Source organism: Oryzias melastigma, linkage group LG21 (assembly GCF_002922805.2).
Source record: "Oryzias melastigma strain HK-1 linkage group LG21, ASM292280v2, whole genome shotgun sequence".
NCBI lineage: Eukaryota > Metazoa > Chordata > Actinopteri > Beloniformes > Adrianichthyidae > Oryzias > Oryzias melastigma.
This window is the reverse complement of record NC_050532.1, coordinates 4,548,525-4,563,232: the sequence shown is the minus strand read 5'-3', so window position 1 is coordinate 4,563,232 and position 14,708 is coordinate 4,548,525. Positions and strand designations below refer to the sequence as shown.

The 14,708-nt window shown below is 36.6% G+C and overlaps 2 protein-coding genes across 4 annotated transcripts in view; both read left to right on the top strand.

Moving 5' to 3' along the window:
* bcor (BCL6 corepressor) overlaps nt 1-1,697 on the top strand; it is a 38,243-nt gene extending 36,546 nt beyond the window's left edge. For all 3 annotated transcript variants that reach the window (XM_036209725.1, XM_024286114.2, XM_024286115.2), the window contains 3 exons: nt 185-262; nt 386-539; nt 615-1,697. In XM_036209725.1, coding sequence (XP_036065618.1) covers nt 185-262; nt 386-539; nt 615-945 — 563 coding nt within the window. In that variant the 3' untranslated portion in view covers nt 946-1,697. The remainder of the gene's footprint in view (nt 1-184; nt 263-385; nt 540-614) is intronic.
* Nucleotides 1,698-7,231: 5,534 nt separating this feature from the next.
* atp6ap2 (ATPase H+ transporting accessory protein 2) lies at nt 7,232-12,827 on the top strand. Its single transcript, XM_024287157.2, has 9 exons — nt 7,232-7,360; nt 10,015-10,145; nt 10,220-10,348; nt 10,425-10,520; nt 10,593-10,730; nt 10,905-10,958; nt 11,029-11,178; nt 11,257-11,376; nt 12,047-12,827. The coding sequence occupies exons 1-9, from the start codon at nt 7,294-7,296 to the stop codon at nt 12,239-12,241; spliced, it is 1,080 nt and encodes a 359-aa protein (XP_024142925.1). The 5' UTR covers nt 7,232-7,293; the 3' UTR covers nt 12,242-12,827.
* Nucleotides 12,828-14,708: the final 1,881 nt, after the last annotated feature.

The window sequence follows — 14,708 nt, the reverse complement described above, 5'->3', positions numbered from 1 at the left end:
CATTTGCTCTGTTTGTTTCTCATTTTTTCCTCTTGACACTCCCTCCTCCTCCTCCTCCTCCTCCTCTGTGCTCTTTATCCATTTTTCTGCCGTAGTCTCCAAGGGCAATTGTGTTTGCCTCGTTGCCTGTCCCCAGGGCTCTGGCTCTTGAATAACAGGCTTCGCCTCTCTCCTCTCTCTGCAGATTATTTTGCTGACCTTCAGGGCCGCTCAGATGACGACCCAGGGCTTTATTGGGAATTCTATGGCAGCGCTGTGTGTGGTGAGTACTGATCAGCACTCCGAGCGCGTCCGCCTCTGCTTACAAACTCTCTTAAATATGCTCTTGTTTTAGTCGAGGCAGCTTTATGGAAAATCTGCCTTTTTTGTTGTTGTTGCATGACAGAGTCTAGAGAAGAGGGCGGTGTTTATGACATCTTGGCGGACCCTCCAGGCCCAGACGACGAAGACGAGGATGACAAAAGGGAGGTGTTTGAGTTCGAGTTTTCCGACCGACCCCTGCTGCCCTGCTACAACATCCAGGTGTCCCTCTCCCAGGGGTGAGCTTTGATCTGGCAAACAGGTGTGCCTTCGTGGGCCGGCTCTCCTCCTAACCCCGCCTCTGTCCTTTCCAGACCAAAAAACTGGCTGCTGCTGTCCGATGTGCTGCAGCGGTTGCGGATGTCCGCTCGCACTTTCCGACAGGCCTTCCCCCACATGGAGGTGGTGACCGTGGCCGAGGCGGAGTTCTACCGCCAGGCCTCCCTGTCCCAGCTCTTCTCCTGCCCCGAGGAGCTGGAGGGCTTTCACCCGGACAGCAAGGAGCTGCTGGACCTGGTGGAGGACAGCGCCGAGCTGGCCGCGCTCCTAGGCTCAACACTGGAGTGTCTGGACGACCGCTGGGACCACCCAGGGGACAAACTCAAGGACAGAATCAAGGCAATTGGCAAGCTGGGCTCCTCCTGACCCTTTGACCTGCTGACCTCTGACCTTGTCCTCCACCGACTGAAGTTTGCTTTAGAACCACCCGCAGGTTACGACGACATGCCTTAGCCCGGCCGATCTTGGACTTCTTCAGGGTCGTGCGGCGGACTGACCTGCCTGCCTGCCTGCTGGCTGAAACATTTCTCTCCTTTAACCGAGGAACAATGCGTTTGTGACTCCAGAGACGCAACGATGGTCTTATTTTTCTAAATTAATATATGTATAAATAAATATTTACGCTATATATATATCAAGATATTTTTTTCCGCTCCCCTCTGAACATTTTTGTACGGCAGCAGCCGTGTCGGGTGGAGAATGTGAGTGCACAGAGCCCATGTGCATGCGTGTATCTGTACAGAATAGTACTGAGGCTGTGCTGTTGAATGTGGTATTTGTGTTTATAGGAAGCACATGATGTCTTCTTTTTTTTTTTTTTCCTTTTCCTCAGACTTCAGTGCTCGCTTGAGCCTCAGGGGCTACTTTGTTGAAATTTTTTTTTGTTTTTCAGACTAACTTAACACGCAAAACTGCAAAGTTGTTTGTATAATAAAGTTTTAAGACAATGTTGATATTCACCCTGCGGCACAGAGCTTGTACATAACAGGGAAGCTACTGCAGTAAAAGTACTTTTTTGGTGTGTTCATTTTTGTTTTAACTTTGTAATTAAAATATGTCATAATTTGTATTTATATTTTACAAAAGAAGTTGCTTTAAAATAAATATACAAACTGCAAGACGAACCAAAAAGTCGACCTTTCTTTGTGTCATTATAGCCTGATATGAGGAGTTCCGGCCTGCGAGTCTTCCACCATAATAATCATGAGCGCGGTCCTACACTGCCCCCTACCGGTGAGCTGCAGTATTGTTGGCGCCGTGAGAGACTGAGCCACCGGACTCCGCGTGCTGTTCGGAGGCTGGTGGTCCTGCACTGCCACCTAGTGTTCAAACGTGGTAAAATCATTTTTGAGATATGTTTAGCTATATTTATAAAATATTTCTCCTTTAATGAGATAATTTAAAGAAAATTCTAACTTTTATTTATACATTTACATGTTTTAATTTGAAAAATTAAACTTAAAAAACACAGTGGGGAGACATTTGTTGAATGGTTCTCTACTAAATATATTTTGAGTGCATTTCAGCTATAAATGTAAATATACACACATATTTACAATATTAGCCCTCCTATCAACATTTAATTTTTTTAGAAGCTATTTTCTGCAAGAAAATATTTTCAATAACATATTTCAAACATCCCAGCTTTATTTTTTATGTTTACAATATTTTATTTTGCTTATAGCAAAGAATAATCTTACAAAAACAAAATCACTAACAAGTAAATTATTTATCTTTTTTTTTTTTTTAAACCTGCAGTTGTTGGTTGTAGTTTTTGAATCCTCAAATCTCTCAAGCTCCTTCAGTTTTTATGGCTTTCCAGCAAAGACTTTAGTCTTCAGTTCACCACAAACATTTTCAGTGGGATTCAAGTCAGGCTTTTGGGAATAACCTTCATCCTCTGAAGGTAGTTCTTCGCCAGGAGCACCAAATATTTTGAGTCATGTTGGAAAACAACCTGGACCCAGTTCTGCTGCTGACTGCAATTCCACATAACCTTCTTTCTTTATGATTCCTTCCATTGTGATGAGACTCCTAACCCCCATACCATAATACTTCCACCATCATATTTCCTTGGGTTGTATTCCTGTCTCTTCCTTCTCCAAACATCAGCATTTAATTTCATAATTCGGTCATCTAACCTGCTTCCAGTCTGCACGATCTTTCTCCCTCAGCAGACTTCAGTCTACAGAAAGGGAGTTTTTTGGTTTGGAACCATGCGAGCTCTAGGGATTCTTTTCTTTAAAATACGATTCCTGACATGACTACGTCACTCACTCGTGTTTTGGTAGTTCTTCTGGGGTCTGTAAACACATCTCTCACCAGTTTTCTTTCCGTAGTCTTTAAAATCTTCCACTTCCTGCCTCTGCAAGCCGTGTTTTGTACTGTGTGGCTCTCACTCAATTTCCGAATCATACTTCTCACTCCAGCTCTTTACACTTGAAATCGCTGTGATAACTTTGTATTTCCTTCTCCTGTTTTGTCAGCATCAAAAGTCATTTTTCTTACTCTGATTTCTTGTTTTTGTTGTGATGCTTTCTCAAGTGACAGCTAAACCTGCACTAAGGTTTTTATACTGTGTGTAAACTGAAAGATAATCCCCAGTTGTAAAATGATTTCACGAGCTTTGAGCAAAGTTAAAACAAATCCTTACAGAACACTACTTAAGGGGAGTTATAATATTCATAAGTTTTATCTAAATAGTTCTCATTGTGTGGAAATAGAATTTAATGAATGCTGTAAATAAAGAATGCTTTCAAAAAAGGGTTCATCATTTTCTATTATTTTCTAAATGCTTCATTTTTTGCTCATTTAATGTCTATTTTTAATGTCACTCATCTCTCCATGATACATGCTAGATTTTCTATGTATATGAAAATAAAGCCCTTGCACTATTGGGAAAGTATTAACCAGTATTAATTGAATTAGATTAATAATAAAGTTGTTAAACTGGCATTTTTAAGCTGAAAAAACAAAAACAAATTTTTAACTAATGTGTTATTTATATAAGAATGACTTACTTAGTGAGGAAATGATTCAATTCATGAATCAAAATCAACAATTCACAGATCAAATCATGCTTCATAAAACTGTCTGAATGGCTGTTATCTGTTTGTCTTTTTGCTAGATTACTAAAAATAAAATAATATGTATTGAATCACCTTAATTTATAATTGTATCTACAACAGGATTATAGAATAACAAAACACACAGATAGAAACAGGCAAAAAAGATATTTTCCACTTCAAACAATGCCACATTTTGATTAAATTTAGCAACAACAAAAAAAAAAAACAACACAAAACTTAAACATCATCGTCACTTGGGATCATTTAACAACAAATCCTCAAAGTTTTTCTGAGTTCAGTTCTAGTAGAAGACAGTAGACACAGAAACATCTACATAGAAATGGAACCACTAGAAAACACTCATGTGAGGTTCTTTGATCTAAATTGACAACATTGTTTCCAACAGAGAAGTTTAATTATACCTTTAGCAGAAACACCAAAAAAACTCCCAAAATTTAGATGAACATTTTACAGATGTGTTCCAATACATTTTCTCCACCAGTCGTCATATTACAAGGTTTTTGTAAGATTCCTTCATTTCATTTTACTTTTTTTAAAGTTAAATATCGACTATATTCAAAACATTTTTTTCTGAACTTATTTAAATGAACTGAACTTAAGTCTAATTTTTTTCACCAACAAAAAACATTAGATACTTTTACTTTGAAAATTAGAATCTTCACTAACGCTTTATTTTGACGTTTTATACTTCCGGTGAAAGTAGAACATTCAGTTTGTTTAGTTTATAAAATCCAACATGATTCAGCATTTTATTGTGATAATTACGTTGCCTGAAGTGTATTTTTATTCTACAATATTTATAAAAAATTGCACATCAGCAATCTCAGTCGTTGGAAATATTAAAACGTAACTTTTCAGGGACAGGAACATCTGAGTATTTGAATAGTCGTTTTAGCCCTAGTTCCCCTAATTTGGTTGAAATTGTTGTTGTGATTCTCGGAAGGTAAATATTCTCTTTTTTAAATCCCCGATATTTGTTTTTGTTTACTCAGACAGACAAAACTATATATTTTTTAATTTTTTTTACTAGACATCATTTTTAAACAGGCAGCAGTGGATGGATTTATTTTTCCCAGACGTGACCGTGAAGTTTAGATTTGCTGGTTCTTCATGAAGGACAGCTTTATGAACAAAATCTGTTATGAGCTGGGTTTGCCACAAATATTTTGTTTCTGAAGTAAGAAGTGTTCAACCTGGCCAGGAGTCTGCAGAAAAAAAACAACCTTCAAATCTGCAAGTGTTGTTTCTGTATTTAAATAAGCAAAAGTAATTTGTCAAATAAGCACAGTGAGGGAATACATTGGCTTTAATTTTTATCACTATTCTGGATTTAGTTGAGTTCTTCACAGTTACACAGTAATAACAGTCATTTTGTGCTGGTCGTGTTCACTGAAGAAATACGATTTCTGAACAGCTGCCTCCAAATATCCACTTTTAACAACAATTATTCAGATTTTACAACCTTAGAATATCTAATAATCTGGTTAATTTAAAGATACTTCAGTTGAACTCATTTCTACAAGATGTTTGAGAGTAAAGAGAAGCTAACTGCTTGTCTTATTTATCAGTAAAGTTCGATCATCTCACAGAAACGGCGTGATTGACTTGCCGCACGGACCTTGGTTGAGGGGCGTCAGCTGTCCGTCAGCTAATTGAGAAGGCCGGAGGATCAGAAAAGGGGCAGCATCACATTCTGAGGAAGGTCGCAGTCATGGAAATCCTCTGACTCACTTCCCTCTTTAGTGAACCAAGAAGAATCGCTCCAGCTTAAAGGCTCGTCTGTGAATGGAACAAGCTATTAAGGTTTATTAATAGACATCATCCCAGAGAAAATAAAGAGGTAGATATTTCACAGAAATAAAGTTCATGGTGGTCATCTATTTCATAGAAAGAGGATTTTTCTTCATAACTGCTTAAATATCCCTGGAATGACTGTGTGCAGCTCTGCTTTGCTGCTAATGTCTGAACCAATGAGCTTCTCTGCATTATTCATCTGATCAGAGAGACGTTTAATTGATACTTAACACTTTAGGGTTGGTAATTAGTGATTAGGGAGAAATATGACGGCAGTGAAACATGTGAGCTTACAAAGGAAAGGAAAAAGGAAAGAACTTAGTCCACTCATGGTCTCAACTATTTTTTAAAAGTATAAAAGCAACATTTTCAAAATAAAACAAAAACTTCTTTGTTGAAAATAGGTGCTAATTTCTAAGGTATGTTTCAGCAAAATTTACAAGAAGAGAAAATACAATTTTCAAGTCACTTGAAAAGATATTTAAGGCAGTTTAACACAGCAAAAAAGAGAGAAAAAAAATGCAAAAACTTAGTATGGTCCAGACTAAATTAGCAAGACAGGCTAAGAAACACAACAGAAAAAAGGAAAGAAAACTATTACAAAAACACAAAAACTGCCTGGATAAATGGTAAATAGTGTACACTTATACTTCAAAGCTCTTTATTGCATTGTTTAAGGCCTTAAGCTCTTAAACCCACGCACACACACGCATTCACACTCTTATAAATTCAATCTATAACCACCAGGACCAATGTCGGGTCAGTGTCTCGCCCAAGGACACTTTGACATGTTGGCGGGAACCGAACCTCCGTCCTCAGACCGCTCTACCTCTGCACCAAAGCCGTCCGCTAAAAGCTAAATTTAAAATATTCTTGTCCAGATCTAATTTGCTTTAAATAACTAATGAATAAAAAATGACAAAATCTGGCAATCTTTTAAAACAATTGTTTACATATTCATGTTATGATTTGTGATTCTCATGTGGGCTCTGCATGTGTATCTTTAGAAAAAAAGTAGTTATTTGAGTGTAAAACAAGTATATACTAAAAGTAAAACAGTAGGCTATACTTAAGTTTACTTTTTATATCAAATATATTTATTATAAGCTTAAAATGTTCCAATTAAGTATTAATAATTATTCAACTTTTACTTTCTACATGACATGTACATGATAAACTTGCTATAATTATGCTTAAATAGGCTTCATAAAATATACTGCAAGTGAAGTACTTTTAGCTAAAAGTATATAAGTACAATATATATGCATTTATGTAAGTTCATTAACTAATTAATTTGTTAAATAATAGGTGACCCCATCTGAATTAAAACGACAATAATTATTAGAAAAGTGTTAAAGTAGAAGAATGCTTTAGAATGTGAAAACTATTTAGTTGTTGGGCAGATTATTATTGGATATTTTTTTACAGACTCGAAGTCCAAACGTAAACACAACAAACAGAACATAAAATACAGTCATATAGAATAAAATCACTATTAAAAGTACAATAAAAGAAAGGAAAAACTAAGAACAATAATAGTGACGAACTACAAAAAGTACAAAACAGGAAACTTTAAAAAGGTGTCTAGAATTATCGTATTATATTATATTATATTATATTATATTATATTATATTATATTATATTATATTATATTATATTATATTATATTATATTATATTATATTGAAGCTAAAATGATTTATTATTATTATTAATATTATAGCTAAGCATTGACCGTAAAAAATACAGTAAGTTTAAAATGTGTCGTTGTCGCTTCCCTGTCACGTGATCTCCTCGTCCGTCACGTGGGTCAGCTGATCGCAGGAAGAAGATGTCACCGAGGAGCTCTTTAAGGATGGAGGCTGTTCTCGCCGTAACGCTGGTCGTCGCCATTGCAGGTAAAAATGCGAATCCATCAACAGATCTCACACCTTAATGGGATTTACTTTTCTGAACGGGTTGTAAGAGCGTGGCGTCACGAAGCGGAACTGGGATGAAGGGGCGGAAATAAACCGAGGGAGTCATTGCTAGCATTGCTAGTTTAGTTAGCTTCTGGGAAGGTTCAGGTCATAATCTTCCATCCGTAAATCATTCAGTCAGTATTACTGTCAGGATTAGTGTTGGATAAACCCCGGGTAACCTCCGGGATAGTAGTAGAAGGTCATGAATGAAGCGTTTTGTTACCACGTCAGAGCGTTAGCATTTAGCTAAGATTGATTTGACAGCTAATGCTAGAAGGAGACATTTATACACGTCTGAAGTCCAGCACTGAAAGTGGTTTCGTCTGAAATTTGGAAAGAGTTGAGACTTTTGGATTTTCTGGAAACTGGTTTGTCGTTTTATCAAGCTGTCATGTGACAAGGTCCGAGTTCCTCTTCATTCATCATGTCACGAGTGGAGTGGACCTCCTGCTGTGTTAAAGCGACCTCTGCTGAGTTATCACAACCTCTCCTTAAATGCATTTATTTAAGGAGAAAACTCACCGACTTTGTCTCTTTTACGTCTGTAAATAACGTTTAGATTATCGTATGTTGTTTAAATCTGTTCACTTTGGTTTATTTTTCCATGTAATCTTTGTTTTGAAATCTTTACTTGTCAAAATAGTTTTTATTCATTTTACAAGTGTAGTTAAAGTGTTTAATGTTAGTGTTTCTGCATAGCCTCAAGTCAAATACTGATTTAGATCAAATTTAAGGTCTATAATAACATAAAAATTGAACTAGTCTCCATTAGTAACTTTTTGTTAATGAATTTCCTCTATCCACTTTAGCTGGGTTCTGAGAAAATTTGGTTAATAAAACAAGTCATAATTGATTTAGCAAATCTAAGAATTTGATTTTCTTTTACCACCATGATGCTTGAATTTCTTTCCAACAATGAAAAAAAATCACCTATATAATGTCTAAATTATAGAGCCAAAGTGATTTGATTTTTAGTGATAGACGTCAATGAGGTTGAGTAATTTTATTGAGTTCATTTTAATAAAAATTTTACTTTTTCTTTCATATCATTTGCTAGAGGAAACCTGTTTTTCAAGCAGTTAGGAAAAGGAAAAATAACTAACAATATAACTACTTTTAATACTATTAGAACAGTGTTTTTAAATCAGAAATCAAACGGATTCCATTTGGTGACAGAGAGACCAAGTTCTGCTATTTGGAAAAAAGAAAAACGCAATTTGGTTCAGTCCGCAGCACATGGAGCAACTGCTTCCTGATTTTCTGTATTGTATTTCAGCTTCTCTTTTTTAGGCGATTCATCCACCTCCATCTAACCCTCTATATCGTCATTGACTGCTTATTTTGGCAAAATTATTGAACAAATTTGAAGATTGTAGATACCTGGTTGATGAGCTGGAACAGGAAAACAGAAGACTTTCCTCTCCTCTGGAGCAAAACTTTCACCAGAAAAGACTGAATTTGTCAGTTTTTGTTTTAATATAGTCAAAGTGTTCTTGAATGCACTTCCAGCACACTCCTGGATCAAATCTAAAACTCAGAGGAAAAGCTACTTGATCAAATTCAGCATTCAGAATCACAACCAGAGGCTAGCAAACTGAGGCTAATGCATTTAGTTAAAAAAAAAAACAAAAAAAAAAGCGACTATTTGGACATATACATTATTTGTATGAGAGTTGACTTCATTAAGATAAATAAAAAAAATGAAAGGAGCTATAAATCAATGTTTCTTCTGTTGAATCCCCAGTTATTAATGTAACTAGTTTTATAGAATTATAACTATGTGTGAGGATGAAAACACTTCTGTGTCTTTATTCTCCATCACATCTCTCAGCCAATCACAGAACAGTTTTCAGTGGAAACACAATACGAAGAAAAAAATAGTAGTTAAAAAATATATATATATTATTATTTAGATACACTTAAAATCCAGGATTATTATGTTCCTAAATACTAGCTTTACGTTTAGGCCTCATAACTATGGAACATACTGGAGTATTTGCTGAACAGGTGGTGGTAGTGTGATGGTATGGAATGGAATGTTTATTAGGAATTGGGTGAAAATTGTTACAATTTTTGCTTCTCCTTTTGAATGAAGTCGTAGTTGTTAAACTTTTGTTTAAAATTAATTCATAAAAGTTTTGTCTGTTTAGCTGCACTTTTATGAAAGCATATATGTTTTAGTCTGGAAAATAATACTTATATCAGAGTTGTGCATCTTTATAGAATGGATTTCTACCACTTTGAGGTGGGAAATTTAGCGTATTAAACAAAATGTTGTCCAAATGTTGTGATATCATTGATTTTTAACCTTTTAAACCAACATTTTCATCTTCAATTACACTTAAATTATCTCTAGATTTCAAAAACAGAGAAGAAGTCACATGTTTTAGTTGTAAATTAGCTCAGATTTGAAAACTGGAGCTCCCAGGAGTTTATTCCTTTGGTCAATGGTGGATTCATTTAGCAGAGAACCTGCCAGCATATGATGTTCAGAGGAGAAATGGGTTCAGAACTATTAATACAGACGTTCACATGTTGTAGAGTCTTTGTTTTAATGCCAGTGTTTCTGTCTATCCCTCTCTTTCCCTCAGGTGTCCGTGGAGACAGCTTGACCGTGCTGCAGGCTCCAGAGTTTTTGTCTTTTCAGAAAGGGGACTGGCCCCTTTCTGGAGAGAAGATCCCAGACCTGGTGGCTCTAACTATGGGTTTCTCTGTAGAAGAGGTAAGTCATATATCCCCTCGTCATACATGCCCCTGCTGTGCTTCTTTTTCTGAAAGAACCTTTTCTTTGTGCAGGATCTGTCTTGGCCGGGCCTCCAGGCTGGTCCGCTGTTCCAGCGACCCCGGGCTAACGTCCTGGTGGTCGTGAGGGGAGTTGACAGCCTGGATTTGCCTCAGAGTGTCGCTTCTTACCCCTTGGAGAACGTGAGTCAAAGAGTTTTCTACAAAAAAAGCGGTATTTCATGGTAATTACTGAGGGTTTTTATTTTGTTTCACACAGCCGGTGCCCTTCACTCTGGACAGTGTTGCAGAGACCGTACACTCCATGTTTGCCGAGTACACTCCCGTGGTGCTTCAGCTGGCCCCCAGTGAGGAGGTGAGCTCACAACAGATTTGGACCCCTGGGGAGCCCGCTCTTCCCTCATATTGTTTGTTTTCTCCTTCTTAGAGACTTTACATGCTTGGCAAAGCTAATGCCGTGTTTGAGGACCTGCCAGTCACCCTGCAGCAGATCCGCGCTCGTCTGTCCCAGGACGGCTCAGTGCTCACTTCTTTTCCCCTCAACTCCCTCAGCAGAAACGCAGAGGTATGTCTTCTTAAAGACCCACTCTCATGAAAATCCTGTTTTTGTTGTTTTTACCATGTTCTAGTTGCATTTTTCCCATGATGGAGGACATGTAAAAAGAAAACAAAGCTTAAAATTGCATTTCTGGGTGGAAAAGGAACCGTATCTTCACTCCTGATGCTTTTATTTTCTTAGGCGGATTTACTCTTCCTGTCTGAGGTGCAAGTGCTGCATGATATCACAGCTCTGGTAAGAGGCATATCATTTTCTTCTGTCATAGAGAAAGTATTTCATTAGCTTTGACTCAAATGCCTTTCAGCTGCAGAGACACCGACACCTGGCCAAGGACAACTCCCCTGACCTGTACTCGCTGGAGCTCTCCGGGCTGGAGGAGCTGAGCCGCCTCTACGGCAAAGACTCTCCTCAGTACCGGGATGCCACATCCATCCTCGCTTCTGTCCTTCAGAAGGTACTGAGGAGCACTGAAGGGAAGGCAGAGGCCTTCAACAGAACCGCATTTTAACCTCCTACGTTCTCTTCATTCTAGTTTGGAGAGGACATGTATCGTCTCTATGGCAACAGTGCTGCTGTGGAGGTTGTCACCGTGAAAACATTTGAAGCTCCTCTGACCAGGAAGTCTCGCTCAATCCTGGAATCTAAGCAGATTGTAAGTCTTGCAGGTCGATTTCTGACCGACCACAACCCAGTGAGAGACACAAAGTCTATTTACGACACTGCTTTGTATTTATGTCATTGTTACTATTACGATAATTTAAATTTTATTTTTGAAATAAATAAAACATAAAGGGAAATTTGCATTTTTCATTCTAAATATGCAAAATAACTTTTGACAGAATTTCACTTGACTTCCTTTCAAAATAAAAGTTGCCCACAGGATCATGTCAAATAAAATGGGTAGGATAATATCAATTGAGATTAAGAAAAAAACAAACTTTACACAGTTAATTTTACTGTTATTGCTAAAAATTTGTGAACATTACTAACTAAACTTAAATCCGAGCTAACCAAGTGACCCTACCTGTGTTAGTTGACCTATATGGTGTACTTAACCCATAATGACCCATTTTACCTTAAAATTAAAATTATGTAAATACCACAAATTGTTAGGTTAATATGTGCAACCAACAACAACATTTAGCCTTATAAATAAAGTTGGATTTTACTTACTTACTTAGCCTTGGATGCACTTCCCTGCACTTAATTACGTGCAGCGAAGATACATATTGTTGTTTAAAATTATTTTATTATTTTATTTTTCTTTAGTCAGAGAGCCAAAATGGAGGTATAAAAGAGCGTGCCTTGTTTTTCTTCTCCAGAGTAACCCTGGCAGCCCGTACAACCTGGCCTACAAGTACAACTTTGAGTACGCCGTGATCTTCAACATCGTGCTGTGGCTGATGATCGTGCTGGTCCTCGCCGTCATCGCCATTGCTTATAACCTGTGGAACATGGACCCAGGTTACGACAGCATCATCTACAGGATGACCAATCAGAAGATCAGGATGGATTAAGTTCTCATCATCATCGCCGTTTTCCCTCAACACGAGCCTGGAGTAAATGTTTGTGTGTTGTGTCAGCCTTTCTTTTGTGAACAAAAAACACAAAACAGTTAATATAATACAAAAAAAGCTGTGATTCATTGGAGTAAAAAACTCAATATTAGTGGGGTTTATTCCCTTTATTTTCACAGCTCACATCATTCCTTATAACTTGAACTCCTTAAATTTGCTTCACCTGATCACCCTGCTGATTTCAACAGTGTTCTTTTTTTTGTTATTTACAGAAGAAGTGATGATACGTTTATGAGAGAAAATGTATTCGGCTACTATGTCGTGCTTGGTTTTTGTGTGATACTGTTTAAGTTAAATACATATGTGTATATATTGAAGATACAGATACAAAAGTATGAGGAACTGCTGTTGTCTTATTGTGAAAAGTGTGTAAAATGTCAAGGTTGGTTTCACTCTAATTCCATTCCAAATGACTACATTTTGTTGCAAGGAAACTTGATCATAATGTTTGTTGTTATGGGTGTAAGAAGAAAAAAGTGGAGCTATGTAAATCGCAATAAAAATTAAATCCGAAATTGACAACCTTCCTGATTTATTTTTCTTTATTAGAGGGTAATGTCAAAAGAAAGAGATCTCATATCTATGGGACTTCTGGGTAATATAAAGGTTCAATATATTTTTAAAAATAGAAAAAATGCAAAATTGATGGTTGATTTTAAAGCTAAATGTTGATGGTGAAGTTCTGTTTCGTGAAAAAAAATAGTACTAAATTAATAACGAAACTTTGAAATGGTGACTATAATTAAAAGTCTTAGTTAGTTTAATATAATAGTCTATTCCTTTTATTAATCAAATTTATACTCATAAGCGTCAATTTTTTTAAATCCATAACTATTACATTAAAAACTGTAGAGTCATACTTGCTCATCTCAAACTGCTTTTCCTCTTGCATTGTGTAACCGTTTGGCCAATCAGAATTGAGATAAAGTCTAAGCCCCGCCTTCATGGTCGTACGCGGTTTACAATTGGTTGCGAGGCTATGAAGCTTCCGCTATAAATAAATAAAGAATGAGGAAGAACCGGAAAGAAGACGTCAGTCCTCGAGACGGTGGGATCCTTAGACAACAAGGGAGTTAACGAGAGAAATCAAACGATGGTGTGACTGCTGATAAAAGGTAATATATCCGGCTATATATACATTTAATTAAATTAATTATTAGTTATATAAAAACTTAGTTTATAACCGTAGAGGTCCTTACAACTTCTGTAAACGAGAATTTAAAGAGAACAACAAAGGAATTGTGTTTTACTTCCTGATTCGACTATTAGAGACTAATTAAAAGATGATTTATCCATTTTAGCCGCATTTATTATGTAAGTGTTAACAATCTCAAAACGAAATTTAGAACTTAATAATTTGTGTCCTAAATGTACATTTCTTAACTTGTTTTTTTTTTTTTTTAAACTATAGGCATTTGGATATTGATTTAATTATTAAATGAAACAAAACAAAATCTATAATAATTAAAGAAAACCCCCAGGATGTATTTGTTCATTTTATTTATAAATTTACAAAAAGCTTTTTTTTTTTTTTAAATAATATATTTATTTTAAAGTGCGCACTGGAATAAATAGTTTAATGCAGGATATTTTGCCTAAAAAAAAAAGGATGATCTATTCCATTCTTTACAAAACTGAAAGAAGTGAAACAAAAAACCTGTATAACTACAAGACAGAAGGACAGGAAGGAACAGGTTTATCACAGTTGTTAAATACACTTAATTGATAATTTTTATAGATGTTTGAAACATTTTTCTACTTTAAAGCAACAATTCCTGGTAATTTTTTTTGTTTTTAAAAGTGCTGTCAAACACAAATAAATGCAAATTTCTGTGTGTACAGAGTGTTGCGTAGTTTCAATTTGATTAAAACAAACAAAACAAGCCTTTAAAGCTGATCTGAAGGTTTTTGTTTTTGTCACAGCTGGGAGCTACGTGGTTCGGAAGATCCGGGCTGCCGTCTCTGATGGCGAGCAGAAGGAGGAGTCCGCTATGAAACCATGTAGCTCTACAGGTGAGATACTGTCATCAAATACTACTGCACGCATCTTAAGTAAACAGTTTAAGCCTATTAAAAGCATCTTACCTTTAAACTTTAACTCCAGCATGGCATGTTAAGCAAAAATCTGACTTTTAAAGCCCAATAGGTCAGACTTTGACACTTCCATGACTTATCTGAAGATTACATCTCGAGGCATAAACATGAGAGTCTTCGTGATAAACAAACACGTTCATCACTAATTCATGAATGTTTTCTTGCAGCTAAAAAGGAGGAGAAGAAACGGTCAAAGAAAGCTGCCTCATCCGCTCCACTGGTTGCTGAAGATGAGGTGGCAGGAACCGCAGTTGCAGCTGGAGCCGGAGCTCATGCCATAGCTCCAAACAGACGTGAAAATTGTGGCTCCTGA

What these genes read in the sequence shown, in the direction of transcription:
- atp6ap2 (XM_024287157.2), top strand. Translation starts at nt 7,294, where the DNA reads ATGTCACCGAGGAGCTCTTTAAGGATGGAGGCTGTTCTCGCCGTAACG. An exon ending in CTTCTTACCCCTTGGAGAAC is followed by an intron (nt 10,349 to 10,424) that starts GTGAGTCAAAGA and finishes TGTTTCACACAG; the next exon opens with CCGGTGCCCTTCACTCTGGA. An exon ending in TCCTGGAATCTAAGCAGATT is followed by an intron (nt 11,377 to 12,046) that starts GTAAGTCTTGCA and finishes TTTCTTCTCCAG; the next exon opens with AGTAACCCTGGCAGCCCGTA.